At 35.7% G+C, this 17,884-nt stretch overlaps 1 protein-coding gene across 1 annotated transcript; it reads right to left on the bottom strand.

Moving 5' to 3' along the window:
* Positions 1-1,651: 1,651 nt before the first annotated feature.
* Positions 1,652-12,689, bottom strand: LOC136806889 (U3 small nucleolar RNA-associated protein 15 homolog; the record flags this gene model as incomplete). Its single annotated transcript, XM_067063479.1, is given in 12 exon segments — positions 1,652-1,981; positions 2,434-2,492; positions 3,005-3,231; positions 3,985-4,182; positions 4,857-4,941; positions 5,268-5,532; positions 6,375-6,429; positions 6,806-6,929; positions 7,918-7,970; positions 11,388-11,519; positions 11,711-11,803; positions 12,559-12,689. Coding segments are annotated over 12 exon segments (1,717 nt in total), but the record flags the coding sequence as incomplete, so codon positions are not given.
* Between the last annotated feature and the right edge of the window lie 5,195 nt (positions 12,690-17,884).

The following is a 17,884-nucleotide window of genomic DNA, read 5'->3' as shown; positions in this document are numbered from 1 at the left end:
CACACGCGTGTGATTTGATGATTTTTTCCTGTGTAAATCTGACATTCTAAAGGCGGTGCAAATCTTTCATAGTATAGTTTTTATCATCATTTTTTGACTTGGTACTGCACCAGCAGGGGATTAGGAGCGCTCCGACCCATGTACCAAATGGAAGCAGTTTAATTGGGCATAAAGTATCTCCAATCGAAAGTTTTCTTGGAATGGCTCCTAACTCAACCCCAGCCTGTTAGTTAGCTCTTGTTTATTCTGATAGTGCTGACTAGTGAACAATGTTTACTTTTTGATCATTTTAGGAAAATAATAAAATACCATAAAGAAGCCCTGGAATGGCGATGGAGGAGAAGACCAACCGCCAATATTTATCGCAAGCTTTATGCTACTTGATACCTATAATACTTCATCTGATTGGTGTATACCTGCTCCACGCTACACGCTGGTTGCATAGCAACAAAATACAACGACTCTACTTACTGAATTTGAGTATTGTCGAGATAGTTCGCGGTCTTTTGAAATTCATATACCCATTGGTGTTAATATGGACGGAAGATTCTCGCAATTGTGTCGCTTTCTATCTCTGGCTGATCCAAACGAGTGGTGGCTTCTTGTGGTATATTTTGGTCATGGTTCAGTTGACTGTTGATAGGTTTCTAGAAGTATATTTGAGCTTGAGTAGCTTAACTGTAGGAACGAATCAAAATGTACTTTTTGTATCCCAGCTAAACGCCATTATTTCAATAATTATGTGTTGTTCTGTTGGCGTTGATGATTTTGACATTATACATTATATCCTATCAATTTACTTTTGGCCTGCAACTGAGATCACTTTCCTGCTCGTAGCAATCTTTACATACACTTATCTGTTCATAAAAATACGCATCAACCGTCGAAAATTGAAGGAATTATTACATCAGTTCCCACGTGAGCGAACGCCAACACAAGCGGAACTGAATCGTGGACGAAATTTGCAAAAAGTGAAAAAACATTTCTATTTGCCTTCATTACTGATCGCATCTTTCATCTTATTTTGGATAGTGCCAGACATGACTGAATTTCTTTTAATGTTATTTGATAAACCTGTACCTAGCTTGGCTTCAATGTACGTTAATATCTCTTACTCACTTGCAATGACTGTTGACGCACTGATATACGTTTTTGCATCAGCCCCCGTGCGTAATCACTTGGTGAAACAATTATCGAAAACTTGTCGCGGGATGAGTAGGACGCGAATCGAGTTTATTGCAAGTTAATCATTTTGGATTTTGTTTCATTAAAGCACTTTAATAGAAGTTAAAACTATAAGCACTTATAAAATCTTTTGTTCCTAGAAATATCTGTTTTAAAATAGACAACACATTTAAAAAGTCTTACAGTTTTAAAATATGCCATGTAAAAAGAAGCCGTTTTATTAAATTCATTTCTTAACAGTTATGCCTAGCCCCAAGAATGAGAAAAATGTTTCAAAAATAGGCAATTTTGGCGGGAAATTAATTTTATGTTTGGAGGGAACACCTTCACCAAATTGACAATTTCTTCCTACAAAAATTGGTGGGGGTTTTTTGGAATGCTCTTAGATTCTAATCTTGGAGTGGAAAGATAAATTCCTCTACGTTTAAACCAATAGAGACGAACATTTCATCGATGACAATTTATCGTTTACCAATATTCGTATGATCGATCGCGAAATCGATATCAGCGGAACGAATACTTTCCACTTCGTCACTGGCAGTCCCTTCTTTAATCTCAACAGAGTTCTCCATATCACTCGACGCCCCACCCGCCACTTCTTTCTCATCTGTATACTGTGGCGTTTCTGAGGTTTGAATTTTGGGCGGAGGCGTCATGAGGGTGAAAATTTGTTCAACTGTTCCTAATAATTTCATGCGTTCTTCGTACGATTTTAATTCTTCTTTCATTTTACGGTTGAATTTGATCATGTGTTTCAGGAATTTAGGTTCGCTCGATAGCATCGGCATGTACAAATCTAAAGATAAGTTTAATAAAAAACGGGGTTATAGACCTTCACCTTATGCCGTCGTTTGGCGTAAGATTCCACTGAATTTTCCGGAAAATTTCCGCTATTTCCCGGGGTACCTGGCAAAAAGATTTTTTTCTAAAGCTACGGAAAATCTCGTGTTTACTTAGGGAACGGTCTAACTTTTGGAACGTCAATTTTCAACTACCCGGAGTCCTGGACTTTTTCCGCTAGAAAGGCGGCAGTGGAATCTTACAAACGACGATACCAAGCCCTCCAGGACTAACTTAACGGGGCTAACAATATATTTCTACAACTGAAACATCTTTGAGTTAATAACTAATTAATATAATTTTGTTGTCTTACGATCATTGTCAAATTTCAAAATGTATAACAAGTGCTTTGAATAAAAACATTGAGCGAATTTACAAAACGCTTTAGGCCAATACATATAAACTTACCAGTGAATAAATTTGCGACGGGTATCAGAGTAGCTGTGTGAATATGATTCGAGATGTTCCTGTCGAAAAAAAAAATTAAATCAAAGCTAAATTATTTCTTTATTTTCTTATAGATCAGATGATTTCTCTATACCCCAAATCTACTAACAGTAAGCAAAATTCGTCAGATAATTTCTTCGCCAAACTTATAAAGATTATATAATTCAAAAATTGGGCTCTTCCAGAAAATTTTTGTACATGGGGGGTGGAGGATATATTGAATATTTTGTCCGGGGGGTCAACTGATGCTTATCCAGGGGGTGAGATCTGTTGTCCGGGGTTAAAATTCACACGCAATATCCGGAGAGGTAGATTTCCAAAGAATGTTATATCTTCCACCCCCCTCCCCCCATATTCAAATTTGTTCTGGAAGAGCCCATTGTAATTCTCACTAAACATTCCTTTTTTTTCTCTTTTTTTCTTGTAACAGCGTGCGGCCACCTCCTTAGTTTAGCTTTATGTCTATGAGTGTGGTCGCTCGTCTCGCTTATTAAGACAAATAAATTCATTACTTAGAAGAGTGATAGTTTACCTGCTAAGAAAGTTGATAAAGTCTATCAGAAAAGGTAGATCTTGATTTTTGAGGGCGATCTCAAGACCATGGCGACGATCAAGTTCGGTCAGTAACGAGAGGACCACTTCGTCTTCACGTTTCATACACATTTTCAAGGCTTCTTGGTATTCAAAGCGACGTAGATGGTGGTCCACGATCATTAAGCGTTTCTTGTAAAAGGTCTGGTACTCAACGATGACGTCATTCTAAATATGAAATGGTTTAAGTCTCTATTACTCAAAGGGCACAACCACATATATCATATTTTTTACGCACTAGATAGGCTAACTGAACACAGATTTCCCGTGGAAGTGTCCAGTTTTGAGGTTGACTAGTACGTCATGTTGTTTTCAAATTTTAGATTTTGGAACGTTCGAAAATGGCATGTTGGATGAAATGTTGGAATCGTTTACCTCGGCCTTCGCGCTGTTGATGACCAGAATTGAAAAATAAGATGGCGGACTAGTCAGCTCTAAAACTGGACACACTTTCTATATACGGGAAGCCTGATCCAGTCAAGTAGTTAAAGATCAGTGGTCATGTGCTTGGAATATTACATTTACTCTTTTTCAGAAAATACGATATTGTCAAATTAATGATATGCAACACTAGAGAGTCTTCTGAGAACTTTTTAAAATGTCAGTGGTGCATATCATGAATACAGTAGTATAAATAATAGCGATGTGATTGCCGATCAGTCAAGGTTGTATGCACGATAGAGCAGAGTTCCCAGTTCGCATCTCCGTTCCTTCTATAACCCGCTCAGTTTATACGCTAGGAACCAAAATGGGCAGAGGCTTGAGAGTTCTGGTACATAGGTAAGTTAAAACAAGTGTGAAGGATGCCTATTCGGTATCAGGGGCAAAAATAGTCAAGTAGGTTGGTAAGTCTGTTCAAATGTTACGTATCATGTCGACTGTATCAATATTATAAATCTGTAGAAAAAAATTGATGTATACTTTTTTAGGTCTTGCTTTTGGTCTTCTTGGACGGAATCCAGTGTCATCTTCTGTCACGGGTTTGTGTATTTTCTTCACTTTATATTCACTGTTATCAGCACGCAGGTGAGCGACGGGATCTACATGCGCAACTTTTTTCCGTTTTTGGAGTGAAATGGCTCCATCCGACATCCCCAGAACTAAGTAGGAATCGTCACGCTGTGAAAAAAAAAAAGATAATATCAATCACTTTATAGATGTCTGTTAGCCTGTACCATGGGTGTTCACTTTTGTTTGATTAGAGTGCCTCACACTGGTGTTTCATTTCAGCGAGGACAGTCTAAGAGAAGTTTGAAAAAAAATTTATCGTCCTTTTCGACTAAAGCACAAATAAGGTGAATCAGCCTGTGTGAGTTTCTTTGCGATTCTTTTAAACCGGTGGTCAAAGCAAATTTCTTCTTCTGACACGGAAAATTGACTCAATGGGCTCTTCCAGAAAAAAATTGTATACGGGGGGTGGAGGATATAACAATTTTCAGTGATTTACCCCCCGGACAAAGTGACTTTTGACCCCCTGGACAACGGGTTTCACCCCCCGGACAAGCATCAGCTGACCCCCTGGACACCCGAAATTACCCCCGGACAGAGCAAAATTACCCCCCGGACAAGGTAAATTTTGACGAATTTTTGCTACCCCCCGGACCATATATCCTCCACCCGGGGTGTACGAACATTTTCTGGAAGAGCCCAATACAATAAATTAGCCCAGATTTTTGCTGTATTCTACTAAATTCTAAGGCGAAAAAGGCTCTTTTTTGTGCTTCGCAGAGACGGAGATGTAAGAACTGTGAACACTGTGATCATAAAATAAAATAGGAAACAAGCGAGCTTACAGAAAGTGCCATCGTGAGAATCGGTGATGGATAATTCAACGTTGCAACCACAGAGTAATCGTGCACATTGTAAACCTTCACATTCCTTTTGTATGAAGAAGAAAAGAGGACGTTGTAAATGTAAAACATTATAATTAAAAGAAACAGAACTCGTGACCAATCCATACAAAAACCAGGACTATACTAAGAACAATGACCAAACGTGCAAAACAGTCTTCTACACTAGACGAAAGTCAACTCATGATGCACTGAATTTTTTTGCGCAATGCATCATGGGTAATCATTCGGGGGAGAATTCGGAAAGCCGATATCGTCTATTAGTAACCTTTACAAAAGACTTTTAGGGGTAACTCATCCCTCAGTTTAGCCTTAACATCGGGTAGAACCTCCAATGTAATCAAACCCACTTACCTATCCAAAGAGCCGGATAACAGTCTTCGTTCATCGCCATTGAAAGACAAAGTCGTAACAGTCTTCTGGTGATTGGAGAATTGATTTAACAATCGTCCAGCGACAAGATCCCATACTTTAATGTAATTATTACCAGCCGAAATACAGATAGCACCAACACTATGGACGATGAGACTTTCAACTGGTGCACCATGATCCAAGGAGAGGACTTGGTGGTTTTCTGATGAACGGAAATCCCACAGCTTCACTGTATGGTCGTATGAACCTGTTATTGGAAAATATATTTAGCGTAAATAACTACTTTAAAGCGTACAAACTTTCGCGACGTCGAAAATTCACGAACTTTACGACATTTACTTTCGTAAATTCGAGCGAGCATAAACTTTCGCGAATTGGATGATCAAAATGAAAATTTTCACCAAAAAATGGCTTAAAAGTGACGTAAATACTCCTTGAATTTGATAAAAACTGGCATTCTAAGAATTGACGCTTAGGCATAAAATTGCAACAATTACTAAATTTCAAGATAAAGATGATTTCAGAGTATCAGACGATTTTTCAAGGAAAGAACGCGAGATAATAAAACAATGGCATCATAAAGCAAAAGAAAAAACATCGAAAGAAAAAGACAAGAGTCATATATGGAAAGTGAGAGGTAGCCCTAGGACTAAACTCTATTTAAAAAATTTACGACGGAAACAACATGATTATAAGAAGAGCGGGTTAGAGGCTCAGAAAACTCTATAATCTAAAAAATAGAGAGATGTAAGATTGTTTCATAGAGGTCAATAAACCTGAGAAATACATTCAGAGATATTATATACGTTTAGGAAATTTTTTGCGAACATAAATTTTCGCGAATCACCTTGTTAAGAATATTCGAATGCATTTACTTTCGGGAAAATCGCGAAAGTTTTGGTACCCCTAAAGAACAATAAAAAAAGAGATGAGATTTCTCCGTAAAGACCAAAGGTTCGAAACCAATTGAAAATGATTTAGAAACGTTTCATCATTTGCCTTTGGTAAAGTTTTTATATTTGCTCATTTGCCTTATTCGTGAAAATTATCAATCCTAAGAAGGATGATAAGTGCTGCAGTAATACCAACCTGTTAAAAACATTTCCGGATTTTTAGGATAATTGCATCCGCATCTGATGTAATCCTAAGAAAACAGAAAAAAACGAATCTGAGAAAGAAATTCGCTAACACGAAAAAACAAATATAATTTTACCAAAAAATAGCGAAACAGTTCAGATATAGTGAAAAAGGCATTGCAGTTGACGCTTTCTAATTCGATTTTCCAGGGAGACTAGTTTTTCATCGGATAAAGGAGCCTATCGAACGTATCGAGCATTGTCTATGAATGTTTCTTGTCGACGGTGGCTTTCAATATTATTAACCTTTGTCAGCTGTATTCAAACAGAAAATAACCAGCAGAAAACTATAATGTTAAAATCGTATGATAACAATTTCATTTTAAAAATTAAAAGAAAAGACATCATCAAAATCATGGTTTAGACATAATTAGTTTGACTAACCGTAGCCCCTTTAAATGTATGTGTTTCTTTTTCAGTAGGGATATCCCACTGCCGCACTGTTTTGTCATCTGATGCTGAGAACACTCGAGTGCGTTCCGAACTGAAAGTGCAAACTCTTGTCGCCCTGTCAAATTAAGAAAAATAAAAAATGAAACTGAATTTTGTAGTTTGAAATAAGCCAAAGCTTCCTCTCAGGTGCCTACCGTAAGTTGGTCTAATGACGACATCCCTCTTCTTATTTCGACATCCTTCTTTAGAGATAAGAATAATAGGAAGGCTGAATCACTGATGAACTCCTCAACTGATTGACAAGCTAAGAAAATTAGTTTCAATCAGCGATTCCGGACCTTCCTATTATTCCTAACTCTAAAAGAAGGGTAACAAAATTAGAAGAGTGATGTCGACATTAGACCAACTTACAGTAATAAACACATCCCCACGTGTTAATTTTTTGATTTTTCCAGCTCCCTCCCTCGTTTATTTAGCACCTGAGAGTACGCATAAGATTTCTTTAAAATTAAACAAAAGCTGAAATGATTAATATTTAGAATACCTGATCAATAAAACTCTAAACCAACGCATACAACACTTGATAGGGATAATAAAAATTTGTACTAGTAATAACATGGTTTAGAGGGTGATTTGGGATTAATAACCCCGAGGTTCATTGAAAACATTTCAAAATAGCCCGAACGTAGTGAGGGCTATTTTGAAGTGTTTTCAATGAAACGAGAATACCATGTTATTCCGCGTTAATTATATGGTCAAAAAAAGAATTGAAGAACACTCAATCGCTATTCTTTTCGAAACTTATAAAAACATTCGAAACTATAAAAAAACATTCGACTGACACTCTTATTTTGATTGGCTTAAAAATTTCGTACGATATTTTGTTAACCAATCAAAATATCGTACGATACTTTTCTTTCAACCAATAGAAATTTTTGTTTACATCAGGGCGATTACAAAAAAGCGGGGCTATTACGGATTTATCGCCCCGCTCGTCCTTTACAAATCTAAGCTAAATGTAATCAACCATATAATTACATATAGTATTGATTTACCTAAACAAATTCGCGAAACCCATTGGTTAATGTTTAAGGAAAACTTACGCAGTGTGTCCTCTAAAGTTTCTTAAAATGGCTCTTGATATTGTATCCAACACCTGTAAAGACAAAACAACACTATTTATTTTATGTCTAACCCTATGGAGTTCGAATAAATTTAAAAGTATTTTGAAATATAACTTTTGAAATACACGTTTTTTTTTTACAAGGAACACGTTTATAATGAACTTGAGGCTGAAAATGGTCTGGGAAATAAGAAATTGTTAAGGAACTGCTCAGGCTGAGAATAAAATATCAAGTTAAAGAACATCAAGAGTTCAATTTGAAATTGCAAACATTTACAACAACCTAAATAAAAAGACGGAAAATATTGCTGAAACGCCTTTCAATATGTTAAAAAGACAAAAAATGCTGATAACGAAGCTACACACTTATCAAATCCAAACTTAACAGCTAAGTAACTAAGAAACTCAATAAGGAACTTTGAAGCTGAAACTCTCTGGCAAAATAAGGAACTCCAGGCTTGGAGCCAAGTTAAGGTTCCTCATAAAAAAAAACGTGTATAACTCTTATGAATTTGCCCTACAAAGAGGATTGAGCACTCTATAAATCTAATAAATAAAAAAATTATAAATCTAAAAGTTACGGTGGCCAAGAACTGCACAAATACTATTTTTCGATACACAGGTTCAAAAAATACGCAAAAAAAATAAAAAGTACGCAAAAAAAACCAAAAGTACGCAAAAAAAATAAAAATACGCAAAAAAAATAAAAAACTACGTAGAAAAAATAAAAACTATGTAGAAAAAATAAAAACTACGCAAAAAAAATTAAAAACTACGTAGAAAAAATAAAAACTACGCAAAAAAAAATAAAAAACTACATAGAAAAAATAAAAAGTACGCAAAAAAAATAAAAAGTACGCAAAAAAAATAAAAAGTGCGCAAAAAAAATAAAAGTATGCAAAAAGAAAAAGTATGCAAAGAAAATAAAAAGTACAGAAAAAAATCTTCTAGCTGACCGTCGTCCGGGCCGAGAAGTCCGGCTGAGAAGGGATCTGGGTCAGAATTTGCGCGCAGAGCTTCCCCGTTGAGGCTCCATAGGCACACACGAACTAGACCAGGTATCTGTGCTGCAACCTCAAGAAAAAAATGTTTGAAATAGGTCAAAAAAGGCAGAAAAGTGAGCATTTAAAATTTCATGAATTTTTAGTATTTTGTCTAACCCGGTGCGTACCAGCACCAGACCCCAAACTTCATCTAAGGCTTGTGGCATCATCAAAGGCCTATTTGGAAGACTTTTGACCAAAGAAACTTATATATTACCCAGAAATAGTCAAAGAACAAGCTCCACACAAAAATGCCTATTTTGGGCCAACTTGGTGCATAGGGGTAGCAGGCTGAGTATTGATTTTCAGCCAAAATGAGTGTGATTTTCGGAATCAGCACCCAAAAAATGTCCAAAAACTACTTGTTAGGGTAAAAAAAGGTCGTATATGTTCCCCCTCTATACTTGGAGATCCTATAAATTAACCTGTCCGTCCGTCTGGTCCCAGCTTTTCTCGGGATTGGTTAATTAGTTTTTTTTTCTGTTTTTTTTTCGCTGGTTATGATGCTAAATGGCAACAACCAACATGTGAGTTGCCTAAAAATAGCTTCTTTTTGGACTTTGCAAAATTGCTCCATCAGTTTTTTTCTGACTTTTGGAAGAAAGATAGTTTTTTCGAGATTATTTCAAATATATTTCGACAAATTTATCTACATTTTGTGTCCCATTCTTGTCTATTTATCCTTAGTCTAGGCAAAACGGATATCCCCTTATTTCGAACAAACAGACTAAGTCGCAGACCCGGTAATTAATTATGCTTCTACTCGACCGGGAAAAATTTTCCTGTCCTGTTCAGTCAAAAGATACAGGATAAGACTGGTCAATGTGAGCTTTAATCAATTATTAGGTGTTATCCGCGAAATTTAGTCCCAATGGAAATACCGTTTTTTGAAATATTTACCCACCAGGTGGAATACTCTGGAAAGTAGATATTTAAAAAAGTTTCTTGCAATAGCCTCTCCCAGAAAAAACTTGAATATGGGGTTGGGGGTGGAGGATATAACATTTTTTGGAAATTCACCTCTCAGACATTCTGACGTTTGACCGGACAGCAGGACAAACCCCGCTGGACATTCAAACTTTTTCAACCCCCCCCCCCCCGGTTTATTAGTTTTTAAGAATATTTTCATCTGTCAAAGAAAAGGCCCCTCATTTTTCTCTAAAAAGCCTGATCTTAGCCTATATTTACCTTCTTTTTGGGTTTACAGAAGTGCGATTTCTAACCCCCCGGCAATTAGCCCCCCCCCCCAGTTAGATAGTAAATAGTAAAATTCGATCTGTTGGGTAATTATTTCAAAATTTTCATTCCTAGAAAGAAGCCTCCAGTCGAACCTCAATCAACTTATTCACGCAACCTCGAACCCATACCTAATCAATTATTTTCTTTTTACTACGGCGTTATTAGCCAGTCGTACCTCAATCAACGTATACACGCAACCTCGTACCCACGCGTTCTTGAAATCAAATGAAGTCAAATAATGAAGGGAATGTGAGAATGAAGGAAACATGGAGAGGAAGGGAATGAAGGGGATATGGTAATGAAGGGAACGTTAAAATGAAAAGAATATGGGGAGGAAAGGTAATATGAGGAGGAAGGGAATATGGGAATGAAGGGAATATGGGAATGAAGGGAATTTGGGAAGAAAGGAAATGGGGGTATATTGGAACATGGGAAGAAAGGGAATATAGGATCATAGGAATATGGAGAAAAGGGTAATAGAATTATCTCCTTTATGTAATAGACGAGATACAAGAAGAAGATGCCTTGGACCTCTTCGGCCCTCACGACGGCAGACTGAAAGATTTTTTTTGTGTATTTTTTGTTTTGATTTTTTTTTGCGTACTTGTTATTTTTTTCTGTAGTTTTTATTTTTTTTGCGTACTTTTTATTTTTGTTGCGTACTTTTTATTTTTGTTGTGTACTTTTTTTTTTTTTGCGCACTTTTTATTTTTTTGCGTACTTTTTTTATTTTTTTTGCATACTTTTTATTTTTGTTGCGTATTTTTTTAACCTTTTCATCGAAAAATAGTATTTGTGCAGTTCTCGGCCACCGTAAAAAGTAGTAAAAAACACTCAAGTAATGTATCCATCGTTTTACAAAATGATTGCTTCTTGTGCACCATAGTGATATTGGACCACGGAAAGAAAACAAAGGAGCTGAGGAATTTCAAATAACGCATCACGCTTGATTGCACATCAAAACAAATAATTCTGAGACCAAAAGCTTAAGCTCAACAAATAGGATGGGACAGTAGAAAAATAAAGAAAAATCATTTGCGGTCCCCTTTCCATTTCTTTCCCCTGTTAGAGTTTCGAAATGGGTACCAATTTCAAAAGCCTTTTAATAAAAGCATCTTTACATGTCAAAGTTTGCACGACAAAATCAAACGTGAATTATGATACAAACCTGTATGTGGCCAGATTCACCGCCTGCCACCATTAATTTCCCATCATCACGGTATCTTGCTCCAAACACATTATCTTTTGAACGTGTTGAAGTCCTCTTAATCTCGTTTGTCAAGCCATTGAAAATTTGAATCTGTATTATAAAGATTCCGAGAATTGAGATAAGTCTATAACTATAGTAGAAAAACAACTTTTAAAAATGGGAAAAAATGATAAAAAACAGCTGATTCTATGAGTTGTATTTTATTGAAAGTGGGACATTTTTTGCTAATTCTTTTAACGATTCCGTGACAGTGGATTATTTCACAACAAAACAGACCTTACCTTAGCAGATGATGTGACCAAAGCATCATAAGGTTCCACTGGTGAAATATCCACATAATTGATGGCTGAAAACTCCTTCACAACTGTGGGAAACTAAAATTTAATGGAAAATATATATAATTATACAAAATACAGAATGTTGGAAGTTTGATTTCTTAGGTTTTCTCATTTTTATATGTTGAACAAGCCTTATGGGGTATGCTTGATAGCAGGGACTATTTTTTGTACTTTTTTTAAATACTACAAAGATATTTCCTTCAATTAAAGTTTTAATTCAATTTTAATTTAAATCATGTCTTTTTACGCAATCTTGGGACAATACTTTTTAACATTATCAGTCAATATTTTACGGTATTGCTCTCAAAAACATTTAGTATAGGGTTATGAAATGAGCAAAGCTGAAGCCATACACACAGCAATCTTGGCCCGGATTCAATATTTTTCTAGAATTCGCCCTAGAACTCAGAAAAAACAATGCAACCTTATTTTTTTTACTTTTATCCTTTGAATATCATTAGAATGTTGAAATTAAAACGCAATTTCCTGTTTTTTGGATGAACCGATTTTTCATAATATGGATTCTGATTCTCGTGTATCCCTTCGGGGATTTGATGTATCCCGTCCGGGATTTTTATTTTCAAGCCCAAAAATTAATTCAAAGGAAATTGTAATGAAGCAAAAACTGTTGTATTCCCAAAGACATTATTAAGACTGACCCATTTCAATGGAGAAATTCATCAAATGACCATTTTTAGTAGAGTGAGGGCAAAAAATTATCATGAATCCGATTTTTTCATATAATTTTCATCTCAGTTAAAATGGATATAAAATTAAAATAAAAAGTATACCTCGAAATCATTCCAATAAGTCTGTTCAATAGAATCTTTTTGAATTTCAGGTCTTGGGAAATCTTTCACCAATAATCTTTTAAAGCTTGTAGCCATTTTGCTTTTTATTCAGTTTTATTATTATTATTTCCTGTATGTAAAGGAGAGAAAGTTGAAAAGCCATCAATTGCCTGACCAACCAAAGTAACAAAATTTCAAAACAAATATTTCCACTCGCAGCTCGATCTACTCTACCATTTTAGAATCTCATATTTGCAAGTATTTTTAGTAAGTTACTTGCTGACAGAATTGCCGGTTAAATTAAACAGCACAGATGGATAATATAAAACCATGCAAGATCATAAATTTGTTGTAAAGTGATTATATAGTAAGTAAAAATAATCCAGATATTAACAATCCCATGTTTCGACAGAACGGTAACAGCCAGACGATGTAAATCGAACGAATCGAATGCCTAATCAATTGAACGCAATTGAACACAATCAAATAATTGCGATTCGATTGTCGAATGCAATCGAATCGCATTAGACCTTTTCGCCTTTCCGTCCGCCATATTGAATTGTATGCACAAATTATGGCGGCCGAATTGCCGTGGTGAAATTCCCTTTGAAAGTATGCAAAACATATGCAAAAAGAAAGTATTAATATAAAACTTACATGCATAATTGGCATTATATTAGAGTGTAATCTTGTAGAAGAAAGATTAAATTTGCTTCTCTTGAAAACTAAAAACAATTATACTGCATTCACTCATCTCTTAGAACAAGCACTTCAAAAGACCATAACATTAGATATAAACTCAAACTGAAAAATCACCCGCAAAGTTAGGAAATAATCCTTATTCGGCTGACGGTAAATTATTCTGCTGGGAATAGAGCCTCCAAATGATCAAATCAAAACATTGATGATGTGTGACATCATAATTACTGCTTTCAGTTTGCGTGTTTTGAAAGTTTGATGTGCGTAATCCGTCTTTGTGGAGTTTTTTAATGGCATGAAAAAAACAAATTATACTATGTCTTTAAGAACAAATTTCTAAAAGGCTTTTGTTATTCTGTAAATATTTCTTTTTGGATTAAAAAATTCCATCTTTTATTGTTCTAATGATTATAATATTTATTTATAAGATGCTTTGTTGTCTTTTTAATCTTTGTGTAAACTTGCATATGTTTTGCATACTTTCCAACTAAATCCAACCAGGCGAACCCAAAAAGAAATTTTGTTTCCGGTCCACCGGCCGGGTGAAAATTTATTTCGTCGTCACCCGGCCGCATTTTTTTCGTACATCATCGTTAGGGTTAGGGTTAGTTTGTTTGTTTGAAAAACTTTTGTGAATCAGTTTTTGAGGCGTGTGATTTATCGCATGTGATATTTTATATTCTACTGTAAAATGCACGCCTAGAAATCACTTGGAATGAAGGTTTTATCCTGATCATTGTTATAGAAATGAAATTTTATTCATCTCAAACTAAACCCTGCATTGTTTTTGTTAATTCTTGCTTGCAACTCAACTTTTAAGAATGTTTTTTTTAATATACAACTTGGTTTTTATAAAAGAATCGTGCTGATTTGTGAGTAAAATAAATAGAAACATTCACAAAGTGGGGACTTTTCAGTAAGTAAACAGCTTTGTTTTTTATAAAGGAATCATGCTGACTTGTGAGTAAAATAAAAGAAACATTCATAAAGTGAGGATTTAAAAAATTGGGGAAATGTTTCTCTCACTCTACTTTTTTCTCAAAAAGATCCCTTCGTAATCACTGTTTGGAGTCTTTGGCAATTGAAGCAGATTGAAGATAAATATTCAAAATGAAAGAGAGTGTCCAGTTCTTAGAGATATTGTAACACAATTGAAAATATAAACGATGAAAATTAAGTATTTGAATAATTGCACGCCTAGACCACTATAAATCAAAATCTAGGCGTGTGAATTTTTCTTATGCCGAAGCCTGTAGCGATGTCAAGTTACTACAGATTTAAGGTAAAGAAGACCATCATTTTAACTTCTACGAGTGCTTTAAAAAATCGAGTTTTGGGATCAAAATTTAGTAAAAAAAATTATTTTGCGGCTGGCCGGGTGCAGGCCGGGTGAGTGTTTTTTTCGTCACCCGGTGGACCAGAAACAAAAAAAATTTTCCGGTTCGACCCACGGCATTTTCGTTCCTGTATTTTTGCACACAATTCAAGATGGCGGATGGAAAGGCAAAAAGGTCTATCGAATTTTACCCAGGATTTGCCGTTCGATTGCTTCGATTACGTCTGATTGTATTCGATTATGTTCGAGTACGTTCGATTAATTTGATTTTATTCGCTTTCGTGCAATACTTAATAAGCGCTCGGCCGCCCACCTGCGCCCACGTTAAAAGCTCTAACAGAGTGATCCAATTTAATTTAATTGCAATCAAACTCATTGAACATAATAGTAATCGAACCAATGGAACAAAGTCAACTATTAATCAAACCAATCTAACCTTACTCGAACGTAATCGAACACAATCGAATATTACCCAGGAATCGGCCGTTCGATTGAGATTGATTACATTCGACAATCGAATCGCAATTATTCGATCACATTTGATTACGTTCGATTGGTTCGATTGCGATTTTTGTTCGAAGTTGTTCGACTGACACCGTCTGGCAACATCCAAAAGAAAATGTCAGGATAAAAAGCAAGCTTTGATTTAATTCGCTTTCTTTAAGTAAGAATAAAAGAAAGGCTACTTATTCTAAAAAACTTTGATGGATATTTTTGCGAAGTGAATTTATGAGCGAAGCAGTTTTGCTACATTGTGTGCACGTACCTTTAACTTCTATCCCAAGCGAAAATTTGCTATAAAATTTGCTATATAAATCACATCTTCAAACCAATGATTTTATCAAAATGACCTTGAATCATTTGGCTTGAAGCCACGAAAACTTTCTCGGTTTGGTAGCTAGGACTGCGAAAAATGCCGTTTTAAAATGGTGTACCCTAGCACACAAGTGTTTCAACTGGTATTCCAACGAAGTCATATTTTGGTTTGTACAGAAATTTTGCCCGCTCAAATCATCACAACAAAATGGTCAATCTCACCAAAGCAAAACATTACGGCCACGGCATTTCCCTGGATAAAAAGTCTGGTCACGTGACCATCCATGATTTTAGAACGCTTCATTTCCCTGGATTAAAGTTGTGTCTACACTAACACGCGGGAAAGGATTAGAAAAAGAGAGAAAAAACTGGGGGTCAAATTAGATTTTTCTCCCTTCTTGCGGCAAACATAAAAGACTTTAAGAAGCCATTTATTTAAGAAAGGGGTGTTATATCATAAATAAATTATGTAATTAAGTGATATTTTAAGTAACAAGTTCACTAACAATTTTATTTTGAAGTTTGTTTTAAAAAACAAAACCCCCGTGCTACATGATAATCTCATTTTCTTAACTTATGGACCCATTTGGAAGTCTTTGTAATACAGATCATTTGGCAGTGTAGTTGCAGCCTATACAAGAATTGGAATCTAAAGTCTGAAGTCGTAACTCCTTGCCAGTGACCCCGCAGAGAAATTTTTAGTTGGCAGACACTGACTTTAGGTTGGTTTGGAAATCGTTTTTTTTGAAATGTAATCTTCACTTTAGATGAATACTTTTATTTATTTGGATTCATGAAAGGTTCAAGGTTTGTTTACTTTTTATTTCAAATTATTTCATTGGTTTATTGAGCTGCAATAGCTGATTGAAAAACAAAGATTTTTGATAGTTATCAGGGTGGGCTTGGCCGCCATTTTGAATTTCGATTTTTTTTCTCCTGTACTCGGCAATTTAGAGGTTGTTCGTAATACGCGATTTGGTTTACGCGTAACACTTGTGAGCACTGGTGAGCAGTGAACAGCAACAAAATTACCGGAAGCCGCCTAACTGACTAAGCAGTCAGTTAGTCACACTAGGAAATCTAGCTTTCAGAAAAACAACATCAGTCATCTACAGGTTACATTTCAACAACAAGGATGAGAGTTACCTGAATCAAGTTTGCAAGACAATAATAATCAAAACTAAAAGTTGGAAACAAAATAAAACGTGCAGCAGCCAAAATCAACCAACTAAAATTTGTCATTCAATTCCCGAGACAGCGCTTTGATTTTTAAGGCCTTGTTTATACGCTAAAGTAAAACAATTACGCACATGTAAATGGGTCATTGTTTGAGGTCCGGCAAAATTTCCGAGACATAGCCTATCCGGCAGTGTGCGGATCTAGGTGGATTCCGCCTCCCCCGTAGATCTTTTTCTTGGGAAGTTGATCTTCAAATTAGTTTTCGAGGTTGGCTTGGCTCAAATTTTTTTATCTATGGCACAAATTTTAGGCAATTTCTCTAAGTTTTTGAAAATCAGTCAGGCACATCCTGGCAAATGAACGGGGTATTTTTCACTTGCGACCATTGGCAAATGAACGGGGTCGAAAACGAAAGTGACGTAATAGCGCCGAATACCCAGTTTAATTGAACCGGGTTGGAAATATTTTGCTTCATTTCAAAAAACTGCATAGATGAAATTTTTTTTCCATGGGTCAATTTTGTCTTCGAAGATTGAAGAAACTTTTAATGAAAAAATAAAGTTCCCAGTTTTCTTCCTTTTTTCCCTTTTTCAGTTTGAAGTTCATTTTTATTCATTTTCACGCTTTTAGCCTGAGACGTCGTCCTATCTCATTTACTTACACTGGGTGACGAATACCCCATGCAAATGCTCACCCCGTTCATTTGCCAGGATGTGCCTTATTTTTTCATGAATCCCTTTAGAAGTTTTGCGGCGCATTTATTGCTTGAGAGTCAAGTAAACGATATAGCGCTTTCGCAGCATTAAGGGGCCGTCGACATTCGACTTTCGAATTTTTTAACGGCATTTGGCCGTTAAGGGGGGGGAGGGGGTCGACCATGTGCCGTTAAGGGAAGGTCGAAAATCTCTTTAGGGGTCAACCCACCACATATCAATTCTTTTCACCAGAAAATATCGATTTTTGAGACGTTTATTCCATACAAATGTTACTTTTCATATTTCTTTTCCTCCTTTTATCAACTAAGATCTGCTAAAGTCGCATACCTAAAGTATTCACTTCGCTATTTTTTAGAATAATTTTAACCAAAACAAACGACCCGATGTTTACCGAAGGATCGTCTAATCTCGACATACGTCTTGCAATCTCGACACCGGATCTGTAAAATAATCAAAACAAACCTTGAATGAAATTCTTGGTATCATTCTTATCGAACAAGTTCATCCATCAAACTAGAAGTTCAGTAAACATTGCAATCCTTTCAATTAAAAACACAGCCAAATTATAAGCAGTTTTACA

Source organism: Clytia hemisphaerica, unplaced genomic scaffold (genome assembly GCF_902728285.1).
Source record: "Clytia hemisphaerica strain Z4C2 unplaced genomic scaffold, Clytia hemisphaerica genome assembly, whole genome shotgun sequence".
Lineage (NCBI taxonomy): Eukaryota > Metazoa > Cnidaria > Hydrozoa > Leptothecata > Clytiidae > Clytia > Clytia hemisphaerica.
Note: the sequence above shows the minus strand (reverse complement) of the source record. Positions and strands in the feature narration are given on the sequence as shown.